The 12,948-nt window shown below is 42.2% G+C and overlaps 1 protein-coding gene across 4 annotated transcripts in view; it reads left to right on the top strand.

Moving 5' to 3' along the window:
• The window catches only part of LOC138758139 (protein transport protein Sec24B-like), a 188,229-nt gene that overhangs the window by 34,864 nt on the left and 140,417 nt on the right, over positions 1 to 12,948 (top strand). For 3 of the 4 annotated variants that reach the window (XM_069926651.1, XM_069926650.1, XM_069926652.1), the window contains one exon: positions 756 to 926. In XM_069926651.1, coding sequence (XP_069782752.1) covers positions 756 to 926 — 171 coding nt within the window. The remainder of the gene's footprint in view (positions 1 to 755; positions 927 to 12,948) is intronic. The other variant, XM_069926653.1, reaches the window with a different exon arrangement.

A 12,948-nucleotide genomic window follows, 5' to 3' on the forward strand; every position in this document is an offset into this window, starting at 1 on the left:
ACTTGAATTAAATCCTATAAAATTGAGTGGGTGAATGGTGATGGAAATCAAATTTCTTTCCACATTCCGATTGAACCTTAGATTGTATTTTGATCATATGGAATATTCAGTGACAAATACGGCTATCACCAGTCACTGTCATAATAAATGCAATGTGTCAGAAACTTAAGTACATATAAATGCAAATACAGATGTTGCTGACATTAATTTCCTCCTGCTCTTCAATGTGCAGAGTATGCTTGTGCGTAGTTTTTTTAAAGTTAAGGATGCAATGATTTGCATGGGAGAGTAAGGGGTGTTCAACTTTGTATAAAGCTTTCGTCCATATGCTCATAACCTAATGTTTTGTGTGGAGTTGAATTCTTGAAGATTAATTATAATTAAGATTAATTAGGGGGATTTTTAAACTTGTTTTAAGTTTTACTTCAGTATCCATCTTAATCCTGTGCATGTTTTGGTCTGCATTTTACTTGCAAAAAGTTTAAAGTTAGATAACAATAGATTGCACTTTTTTGTCAAGGAATTCTCATTGCGATTGGCTATTCAGTGTGAATGATGAAATCACTTCATATACAGTAGTTCTTTGTTGTGATAACTGACAGAAAACACTGTCAGGAAAGGGTCACAAGATTATTTGATCCTTGTAGGGAGCCTTCTTCAAGATGAATGGCGAGCACAGCTGCTAAATCACTAACTGCAAAGGACAGGCTGTCAAAATGCTCAGTGCTTACAATTGAACTCTGTTTTGCACATAGGCTTTCCCTTTTCAATGCCTCATCAGATCAAACCAAGTTATTCACCCAGCATGACAAATGTAGCAAAGCCTCCAGTTTCTGTGGCACCTCTTGCACAATGGCTACCACCTTCAACTGAGCGACTGACTTCAGCTACTGCATCACCAGCATCTGCCTCAAAGGTGCAGGATGGTAAATATTGCTGCATTGTAACTTCTATTTATTTCATTTCTCATTGCTGTCACCCATTCCTCTCCTTTCACCTTGAAAACACATGACAGCTGATCAATTTATGCTTTGCTAAAGATTCATAATTAAATTGACTTGTATTCAAGGATTAATGCATTTAAGATGGTCAGTAGATTGAGTAATGCAGAAAATACTGTGAACGGGTTGTGCAAGGAACTGAAAGAATGTGAATTTTGGTACTAATTTAAGCAAATTTCAGACTTCCATGTTGGTTAAATATTTTTGTCACCTTATTTACCTTTTACCTTGATATTTTTCCATTCCCTCAGTTATACCTTGTTTAGTAACTTTGTTTTCAATAATAGTGGAACATTCTCTTTCAAGAGCGTAAGCAATTTGATGTTCATCAAATCAAGTCCAGTTTGTAGGGGACTGACTATTTAACATTGACTATATTGTTCAGAATGAGCATCCTCCCTCCCTACTGCCGGACTTATATTGTTGCACTCATAAAGAATGTGTATTTGCTTTTTGTTTTCCAAGTAAAATTTCTTGCACTGGATTAGACAGTAGTTTTCTTGAACGTGTCAGGGAAAGGTAAGTGGGAGGAGTGACAGAATAATTTTCCAACACACCCAGTGATAGTTTATTCATGTTTAAGTTGAAAACAGGAGCAGGTGTAAACGATGAAGAAAGGTAAGTGTGTTCTTTGGGGAAAAACTGCACTCTGGGATCTTGAGGAACCCACCTAAAGAGTCTGCTTTGAGTCAACATTGATAATCTTGTAGTTCCAAATCTCGCCACTTGTATCGTGTTGAGGGACAAGCAAACTGAGTTATGGATGTTTGTGAGTGTGCACGACCAAATAAGCTCTTCATTGGTGTGTGGCTTGTGTATTAAATAGCATTAAGTTCTCCTAAATTAGGCAATATTCATAACCTCTGTTTTGTACCAACTCCAGTCCCAATCCACAGTTGAGCTATTTTTGTTTTGAAATTAAAATATCAAGCTGTATCTTGTTTGCCGGTTGCATTTTCATCAAGTTACTTTACTCAGTAATGTCAAAGGTTTTTCTATTTTGCACTTCAGTAAAAGAAACTGATTTTTAACTGATCTATTGTAATTTTTGTGTTGAGATTTCAAAATGATTTTGTCCTTCATCAAATCACTGGGAAAATCTACTTATTGGCAGCTTGAAAGAGAGATTATATAGATACTCTTTCTAGATGAGAGCTTTTTAGAAATTGATTGATAATTATCAGCATTCTCTTTAAAGAAAAAGAAATCTTTGCCTCAGACATTTAAGGGAATAAACCTTCATTTGCTTTGGGAATTACTCTAAAAAGCATTGAAGCAGAGAAGTAAAGGCTAAATATCCACTGGGAGCTGATTGCTAGGGAACAGTAGTTAGCCATCTCTTGACAGTTCCGTGTACAAGTCCAAAGAGATTGCATCAGAATTGTGCTTTTGGTTCCAGATATCACTGCAATGAGGCAAGTATTCTGACTTTTATATTTATACTTGTATTCGTAACTAAAATTAAGCTTCTGCTGGTGGAACACTTTGAGATGTGTAACCATAATTATATTAGTTTTATGATAGTTGTGAAAAAAGATAGGACTGGTTCTCCAATTTAAAAAAAAACAAATGGGTGAGCATTTCGGCGACAGTGTCCACAAATCCCATACCTATGAACAGGATACGAGAAGACAAAATGGGAAAGTGTTTTACTGGGGAAGGGCTAAGTATGATGGGATAAGGCAGGAACTTGGGGGAGTAAATTGGGAAGAGACTTACTCAGGAATGCAGAGTAGAAATGTGGAGGATGTTTAAAGACTACCCTGTGGAGTCCTGGATAGATTTGTCCTACTGAAACAGGAAATGATGGAAGAGTAAAGGAGCCAAGGTTGGGACAGCTAGACAGGAGGAAGAAGGAAGCATATGTAAGGTTTAGGAAGCAAAAGTCGGTAAGGGAACATGAAAATTATACAGTAGCCAGGAAAGAGCTTAAAAAAAATGACGTGGAAGGGTGCATAAGAAGACCTCAGCATGGTGGAAGGAAAACTCTAAGGCACACGTCAAACTCAGGCCCGCGGGCCAAATTTGGCCCGTGATATAATTATATTTGGCCCACAAGATCATATCAAATATGTATTAGAGCTGGCTCGCTGGCCGCCACGCCAGTATAGTGTATGCACAGCTAAAGCTACAAATCCCAGAATGCTTTGCAAATGCATTGGCACCAGCCCATCAGCCTGCTAATCGCCCCCACCTCCTCTCTCTACTTTCATTAGCATCTGTGACCTGTCGCCCAACTCACATGTAATAAATCCCTTACAAAAAATGGCCAAACGAAAGACAGAAAACAGGACCTTTCAAGACAGGTGGGAGGCAAACTCTGACCCCAGAGTTTGATGAACTTGCATCTAAGAAGAGATGCCAAGTATCTGGTTTAGACCCAGGTGCATCAGAGTAAATCACAGTGTAGCAAGCTAAGCTTGGATTAATGTTTTCTTTGGTTAACTTTGGACTGTTCATAGTTGAAAGATTGGATTTTCATTGAAGCAAGTTGTTATTTTTTGACTTGTTGGCTTGTGAAAAAAAATACATTTAAAAAGAGCTTAAAAGCTATAGAGAAATATTATTTATTGAATATTTTATTTCTCATTTGTTAATGCTTCTTCTGGAAAGAGTTTAACCAAAACTATTAGTAAACATTTATTTTAATAAGAAAAAGTTTAACATTACATATGTTGAAAGAAGAGAAAACACGCAGATGTTGTTGAAAATTTTCAATAAATATTTAGTTTGGCCCACGACTTAGTCCAAGTTTTTAATTTTGGCCCTCTGTGAATTTGAGTTTGACACCCCTGATCTAAGGTGTTGTATTTGTACATGAAGAACAAAATAATGACGTGAGTGAGAGTAGAACAGGTTGGTGATAAAGGGGTAACTTGCCTGGAGGCAGAGGAGGTAGGGGAGTTTCTAAATGAAAACATTGCTTCACTGTTCACTATGGAGAGGGACCTTGATGAATGTGAAATTAGTGTAGAACAGGCTAATGTACTGGAGCATGTCACAATTAAAAAAGTTCTGGATCTTCTTAAAAATATTTAGATAGATAAATTCCCAGGACCGATGCGATATATCCCAGGTTACCAGAGGAAGTGAGGGAGGAGATGCTGGGGCACTGGCAATGATCTGTGCATCCTTTCTTGCCACACGAGAGGTACAAGAGAATTGGAAAAAGGCAAATATAGGCCCTTTGTTTAAGAAAGAAATTATCCTGGAAATTATGGACCAGTGAATCTTAAGTCTGGTTGTCAAACTATTGGAGAGGATTCTTATGGACAGAATTTAGTTGATTTTTTTGATGAGGTGACAAAAGTAATTGAAGGACAAAAGTAATTGATGCATATGGATTTTAGTAAGAGGTTTGACATGGTGCCACATGGTAGGTGACATTCAGAAAGTCATGAGCTATGGAATCCATAGAACTTTGGCTGATTGGATTCAGAATTGGCTTGCCTGCAGAAAGCAGAGGGTGGTAGTAGATGGAACCTATTCTGCCTGGAGGTCAGTGAGTCAAGATATTCTTCATGGATCTGTTCTGGGACCCTCGGTCTTTGTGATTTTTATAATGATTTGGTTGAAGAAGTAGAGTTTGCAGATGATACAAAGGTTGGAGGTGTGGTGGATAGTGCAGAAAGTTGTTGCGGGTTTCAACAGGTTATATTCAAAGTTGTGTTGAGAAGTGGCAGATGAAATTGAATCTGGTTAAGTGTGAAGTGGAAAGTTAAACTTGAAACAGAAGTATATGGTTAACAGTGTGGAGGAACAGAGAAATCTTGAGGTCCTGGTCCATAGATCCCTCAAGGTTGCCACGCAAATTGATAGGATTGTTAAGAAGGCATATGGTATGTTGACCTTCATTAGTGTGGGGGGGAATTTTTTGCATTAGTGGTAATTCTGCCGTGCCCGTAGGCAAAAAGGAATCTCAGGGTTATATGTAATGTCGTGATTGTACTCTGACAATAAATCTGGATTGACGTGTGATGTAATGTGGCTGCTCTATAAAACTCCGGTTAGACTACACAGAGCATTGCATTCAGTTCTGGTCGCCTCATAACAAGAAGGATGTGGATGCTTTAGAGAGGGCACAGACGAGATTTACCAGAATTTTGTCTGGATTGGAGAACATATCTTATGGAGCAAGGTTGACAGAGGTAATGCTTTTCTCTTTGGAGCAGCAAAGGCTGAGAGGTGACTTAATAGAGGTGTAACGGATTATGAGATAAAGTGGACACCCAGCACCCTATTCCCAGTGGGACAATAACAAATACTAGAGAACGTCAATTAAATATGAAGGCTGGAAAGTCTCGAGGAGATGTAAGAGGTACGTTTTTTCACATAGAGAGTGGTGAGTGCTGGAATATATTGCCGGGGGTGATGGTAAAAGCTCGTACATTGAGGACACTTAAAAGGCTGTTGGATAGGCTCACGGATGCAGGAAAAATGTGAGGTAGAGAAAAATTACAGTATATTGTTGTAGAGGAGGTTTGCATTGGTTGACACAATATGGTGGGCTGAAGTGCTTGAACCATGCCGTAGTGTTCTATGTTCTATACTCTAAAGTCCTCAACTGGGGGGGTCAGGCTAATTTCAACGGAATCAAATATGAAGTCTCAAAAATGTGTTAGAGAATCTGTTGCAAGTAAAAGAGTGCAGTGCAATTGGATCCGCGGTCGGTGGCCGGGAAGGCAGTTTTGGGGTCTCCGGCCCTCGCCAGGTCTCATATTGGCACAGTGTCTTCATGGGTACCTCACAAATGTGTATTGGGGGTTGGCATGTATGAGGTGCACTGCTTCAACCAGTGTGTCAGTATTATGGCCCCTGACGTGCTTCTGAAGCAGAACTGGCCCTGGGGTTGTCAGCCAGGGAGGGATGAATGAACCATTCGTCAATCTCCTAGGGAAAGCAGGCATTCATGTGGGGTGGTGTTAGTAGCGGTGCATAGCCACGACTGGATGGCGTGGAGAGCCTCGGGCAAAACGTCCTGCCAGCGGGACACTGGCATATTTTTGGACCTGAGGGCCAGGAGCACCACCTTCCAGATAGTGCCGATCTCCCTTTCCACCTTGCCATTACCCCTGGGGTTATAGCTGGTGGCTATGCCTCTGGCCAGGGAGTTCTGTCGCAGCTCCTCACTCATGAATGAGGTCCCCCAGTCACTACGAATATAGTCAGTGTACCCGAACAGGGTGAAGATGCTGCGCAGCACCTTAATAACCTTCACCGAGGACATATCTGGGCAGGGGATAGCAAAGGGCAACCTGGAGAACTCGTCCACCACCGTCAGGAAGTGGGCATTCCTATTTGAGGTGTTTAACTTGAAATCAACACTGAGTTGTTTAAAGGGGCGTGTGGCCTTAATGAGGTGTGCAGATCTGGCATCGTCTGGTTGTGGACCAGATGTCCTCTATGGAGTACAGGAGGTTCCGAGTCTTAACGAAGTGCTGCAGCCTCGTGACTCCGGGATGGCACAGATTATCATACAGGGTCTGGAGAAAGTCGAGATGCACACTGGCACACGTCCCTCGGGATAGGGTGTGGGGGGGGGGTCATTGAGTTTACCCGGCTGATACAAAATAACATAATTATAGGTGGACAACTCAATCCTCCTCCTCAGAATCTTATCATTTTTGATTTTACCCCGCTCTTTAGCATTCAACATGAAGGCTACTGCTCTCTGGTCAGTCAGCAAGGTAAATCTCTTACCGGCCAGGTAATGCCACCAGTGGCACACCGCCTCAACGATCGCTTGTGCCTCCTTCTCGACGGAGGAGTGCAGAAGTTCAGTGTGAACTTGGAGGCATTGCTCTCCACCTGGAAGTGGACAGATTCATCCACGGCATGCATCGTGACCTTAGCGATGTCTCCTTGGATCAGATGAAAAGCAGCCTGGGCTTCCGCCGATAATGGGAAAGTTGTGGATTTAATTAGGGGGTGGGCTTATCGGCGTAGTTGGGCACCCATTGTGCATAATAGAAAAACAGCCCTAGGCACCTCTTTAGTACCGTAAGGGTGTTTGAGACTGGGAGCTCCATGAGTGGTCGCATGCAGTCAGGGTTTAGGGCAATGACACCCATGCGCCGCGACGCATCCAAGATGGTCCAGGCGATCCGAACTTGTCCTTATTGTACGTCATGTAGGGACTTGACTGTACACAAGAACTTGGCGAGATTAGCGTCGTGGTCCTGCTGGTCGTGGCCGCAGATGGTGACATTGTCAAGATATGGGAGCATTGCCGTCAGCTTGTGTTCCTCCACCATCCAGTCCATTACCCTCTGGAAAGCAGAGACACCGTTAGTAGTACCAAAAGGCACCTTTGGGGAACAGTGGAAGATTTTCAAAGAAATATTTTGTACTGCTCAACAAAAATATATTACGGTCAGGAAAAAGGGCAGCAAGGGAGGGAAAAATCAACCGTGGTTAACAAAGGAAATAAAGGAGAGTATAAAATTGAAGGTGCAGGTGTACAAAGCTGCAAAGAGCAGTGGGAAACTGGAAGATTGGGATAACTTTAAGAGACAACAAGGGGTTACAAAGCGGGTAATAAGAAATGGGAAGAAGGATTATGAAAGTAAATTGGCATAAAATATAAAAACAGAAAGCTAAAAATTTTATAAATATATAAAACGGAAGAGGGTGGCCAGAGTTAACATAGGACCCTTGGAGGATGAGAAAGGAAAACTGGTAGCAAAAAATGAGGAAATGGCCGAGGCATTGAACAAATATTTTGTGTCAGTCTTCACGGTAGAAGACACGTCCAGCGTACCCAAGTGCAGAGTTAAGGATGCGAATGTTGAGGAGGGCCTTGATAAAATAGTTGTTACAAAGGAAGTAGTGATGGAGAAACTAATGGGACTAAAGCCAGACAAATCACCTGGTCCTGATGATATGCATCCAAGGGTTCTGAAGGAAATGGCAGAAATTATAGTTGATGCATTGGTGGTCATATACCAAAATTCCTTGGATTCTGGGCAGGTCCCGGCAGACTGGAAGACAGCAAATGTCACGCCAATTTTTAAGAAGGGATGTGGGCAGAAGACTGGAAATTATCGGCCAATTAGCTTGACGTCTGTAGTTGGAAAAATGCTTGAAGCCGTCATTAAAGATGAAATAGTGAAACTTTTGGAACGTAAGGGTTCAATCAGGCAGACGCAGCATGGTTTTAGAAAGGGAAGATCTTGTTTGACAAACTTGTTAAGATTCTTTGAGGATATAATGGGTGCGGTGGATAGAGGGGAACAGGTTGATGTTGTATATTTGGATTTCCAGAAAACGTTTTATAAGGTGCCGCACAAGAGACTTAGCAGTACGTTACAGGAAAGTGGAGTCCGGGGAAGTATATTGGCATGGATTGAAAATTGGTTGTCTGACAGGAAGCAGAGAGTCGGGATAAGTGGGAGTTTTTCAGGTTGGCAGAGAGTAGTAAGTGGGGTGCCGCAGGGGTCGGTGTTAGGCCCACAACTGTTCATCATTTACATTGATGACTTGGAGGAGGGGACAAAATGTGGTGTAGCCAAGTTTGCGGATGACACCAAATTGATTGGAAGAGCAAATTGTAATGAGGATGTGGAGAGTCTGCATAGGGATATATTTAAGCTGGATGAGTGGGCAAAGGTCTGGCAGATGGAGTACAATGTTAGTAAGTGTGAGGTTATCCACTTTGGCAAGAAAAATAAAAGAGCTGAATATTATTTAAAGGGTGAAAAACTACAGCATGCTGTTGTGCAGAGGGACTTGGGAGTGCTTGTGCATGAATCGCAAAAAGTTAGGATGCAGGTGCAGCAGGTTATTAAGAAGGCAAATGGAATGTTGGCTTTCGTCGCTAGAGGAATTGAATTCAGGAGTAGGGAGGTAATGTTGCAACTGTATAAGGTACTGGTGAGACCGCACCTGGAGTACTGTGTCCAGTTCTGGTCTCCATATTTGAGGAAGGATATACTGGCTTTGGAGACGGTCCAGAGGAGGTTTACTAGGTTGATCCCTGGGATGAAGGGGTTGACTTATGATGAAAGATTAAATCGTCTAGGATTGTTCTCGCTCGAGTTCAAAAGAATGAGAGGAGATCTTATAGAAACATATAGGATTATGAAGGGTATTGATAGGATAGATGTAGGAAGGTTTTTTGAGCTGGCCAGGAAACTAAAATGAAAGGACACAGTCTCAAGATTCGGGGGAGTAGATTTAGGACAGAGATGAGGAAAAATAGTTTTTCCCAGAGAGTAGTGAATGTTTGGAATACTCTAACCAGGGATGTGGTTGAGGCTGCTTCATTAAACATATTTAAAATTCAGTTAGATAAATTTTTACATGATAGAGGAATTAGGGGATATGGGGAGAAGGCAGGTAGGTGGAGTTAGATCATAAATTAGATTAGCCATGATCTTATTGAATGGCGGATGGGCCATTTTTGGCCTACTCTTGTTCCTACTTCCTATGTTCCTATGACATCATCGGTGCAGTAGGCCGTGGTGTAGAGGTGGGGAGCGGTAGCATAAGATGGCGCCCCCCTCACCGTGCACACGGTCGACACTGGAAGCTCCTCTGGCACACACGCCATGCTGCTCCCCAACAGGGGTCAGGACCTGCAGACCTTTTGGTAATTGCCCTTCTTCCTGCAGCCTGAGAACATGGCTCCTCTCGTGGGGCAGAGGCATTCGTGTGCCTAGCCTGCCCTCAAAAGTTGCATCTCGATGATGCAGATGGAGTTATTGCAGCTACAGTTGGGTTGGACAGCCCTCGTGGCGGACACCGCGATTGACACCGCGTGGCGCTGGGCCGAGTCTAAAGTCCTGATCAGATTGATCACCCTTTTAAGCGGGAGTTGGTCCTCCTCGAGGAGTCGTTGCCAGATATAATCCGACCTCAATCCCAACACACAGGCGTCTCGGATCAAATCTTCCACACACTGGGTCAACGATATTGTGGCCGTGGGATTCCTCAGACAGTCTATTCCCAGTGTGACCAAGAATTGGATGAATTCTTCAGCGGACTCACCAGGCTGTTGTTTCGGGACGCCAGCAGATAACGGGAGTAGACCTCGTTCATTTTCGGCTTATACAGTGCCCGCAGCTCAGCCATCGCCTCATCATAGGTCGTGCTGCTTTGGATGGCCAAGAAGACCCTCTGTCCGACTCGTGCCTCTAGGATCTTCAACTTCTTTTCGTTGGAGTTAACCACCTCAGCAGTGGCATTGAGGAAATTATTAAAACAGTTCACCCACTATTCGAAGAGTACCGATGCACCCGGGACTTGGGGGTCTACCTCTTGCCATTCGGGCCACAGCAACTTCTCCATTACCGGAGAACTTCAAATTCTTGTATAATAAATTGTTGGGCACTACCAGTTGCCCCAGTAATTACGGAGACAAAGACTGAGGGGAGCGATAGGCTTTATTATACAAGAGACTGCTGGCTCGGGTCCAGGCTAGGGAAAATGAGGAGAGGGAGAGGGAGAGGGGCCTTCGACCTTTATGGCCTGGGTCACATGGGAGAGACCAGGGAGGAATCAAGGACAGGATGTCACTAGGAGGGCAGGCCAGCCAGTACACCCAACCATATCACCACAGTATGCCAAAAATATTCACAAGGATGTTGTCTGGATTGGAGGACGTGAGCTATATGGTGACGTTTGGATAGGCTTGGTCTCTTCCCTGGAGCAAAGGAGGCTGACAGTATTGTAACAATATTAATATTTGGGGAGAATTTATAAGATTTAGAGTAGGTCACATACATACACACATTTTAAAACAGATCTTATTGAAAGACTGAAGAATTCACAATGCAAGATCTCTGGAGAATGTAAGCCTCTAAACAGGTAGGTGTTAATTGAACTGACGTCATAAAATGCTTAACCATTGACTTTTTGGAGTCGCGCTGTCTATCAGTACCCTTTCTGCAATGTGCTCACAGAAAGGTCAATTCTGGATTGTTTACCTCAGATAACAAAAGATGGAGCAAAAGAAAGAACTCCTGTTGTTTGCTGGAGAAGGTGGGGATTTTGCAAGACATGAGTCACATGCTCTCTTTGGAGTTTCAGTTGGAAAAGAGAGAGAGAAAGTTAACAGCTCAGTCAGTCAGTGTGTGGGACACTGACAAGTAACTGAAAAGTGCAATCTAGGGAAAACTGTTTGAAACTGATGAAAGCAAGTTCCAGAGCAGTAAATGGCTGGAAGTGCTATCTGTCTAATGTTTCTCTTGAAATAGAGGAAGGAATGGAACTCTGTGGTAGCTTGAAGAAAGAGATTACCATCTAGAAGACCCTGATGGGGCAAATTTCATCAGCAAGACCCTGAGGTGACTAGTGGTGGTACCTCAGTTGTGGAAATCCTGGAGCTGTGGAAATCCTGCAAACCCTACAAGAACCTTCCTGAGCGGTAAACATTTACCTTTCAAGCACCAAGCCTGATGAACTTTATACATGTTAAATTCTGTGCACAGTATGGTGATTGTCTGCAACCAGAGAACTTGGAAGAAGGAGAGTGAGATTGAACCGTGAACCAAAGAACTTTTCTTGAATTTAAACACACATTACAGACACATGCGCTTAGAATTAGAAGGGGGTAATTTGGATTAGTATAGAGTATAGTATAAGAATAGAGTTAAGTTAAAATTTGATTCTATTTGATTAAAAAAAAATTTTGTTTTGAAAGCCACGTCTTGGTGAATGTCTGTTGCTGCTGGGTTTTGGGGTCCTTTGGGCTCGTAACAGTATGTAGGATATATATACCTATGTGGGTATATAAAACTATGAGAGGCATAGACTCGAGCTATCTACCCTATCTGTTTCTATTGTAGAGGTATCTAAAACTAGAGGACATAGATTTAGGATGAGAGAGGATTTGATTAAAGACTATCTGAGGTGTAAATATTTTACACAAAAAGTACCTAAAAAGTACCTGGTTTCTGAAATGAGCCGCCAGAAGAAATGGAGAAAGGAAGAACAATCATAACATATGAGATAGATCTTGATAGGCATTATTAAGCAAGCCATAGAAAGATATGGGATTAATGCAGGCAAGTGCGATTAGTATACAAGTCATGATGGTTAGCACAGACCAGTGGTTCTCAACTTATTTTTTCCTCTCGCCTTAATAATCACTTACTAACCATAGGATGCCATAGGTGCTCTCTGGTTAGTAAGGGATCACTTTTTAAAATTAATTTTAAATTAAGATTTAAGGTTTTTTTTTAGAATTTAAATTTAGACATACAGCACAATAACAGGCTATTTCTGCCCTCAACCCCATGCTGCCCAATTCACACCCAATTAACTTACACCCCCAGTACATTTTGAATGGTGGGAGGAAACCAAGGAAACACCACACAGATAAGGGAAGAACATACAAACTCCCTACAGACAGTGCGGCACTTGAGCCCTGGACTCGATCGCTAACGCTATAAAGGCATTGCACGAACTGCTATGCCAACTGTGCCGCCCTGGTGGTGAGTGGGAAGAAATAGTTGAGAACCAATGACAGGACAAAGGATCTTTTTCAATCTGGTCTTGACAAAAGAGTTTGATCCAAAATGTCCACTGTTCTTTTTCCTGCCACTGATGCTGTTCAGCCTGCTGAATACTTCCAGCATATTGTCCTGTGCTCTTGATTCCAGCATCTGTAGTCATTTGTGTCTGCAAAGTTGGTTTATATGTTGTGCTGCTTTATACCTCCATGAAAGCTTATTGAAGGTGAGTGAAATTTGGCAATGAGGATTGTATTGTAACCTGGGCTTTCTTCTCTGTAATCTCTGTTGGTATTGGGTCCAAAGGTTGGTACATATCAGGGCTTATGACAAGCATAGAATATTAAAGAATTTCTGAGAACTGTTCCTTGTGTGTCAGGGTCACAGGTCACATTTGGTGCTGATCTTTAAATTATCCTTGGACTTGTCACATGATGAAAATATTGTTTGTTATACCTCTTTCTATTTTCATAATAACTAGAAGGAGCCAATTT

The sequence above is a fragment of the Narcine bancroftii genome, chromosome 3 (assembly GCF_036971445.1).
Source record: "Narcine bancroftii isolate sNarBan1 chromosome 3, sNarBan1.hap1, whole genome shotgun sequence".
NCBI classification, from domain to species: domain Eukaryota; kingdom Metazoa; phylum Chordata; class Chondrichthyes; order Torpediniformes; family Narcinidae; genus Narcine; species Narcine bancroftii.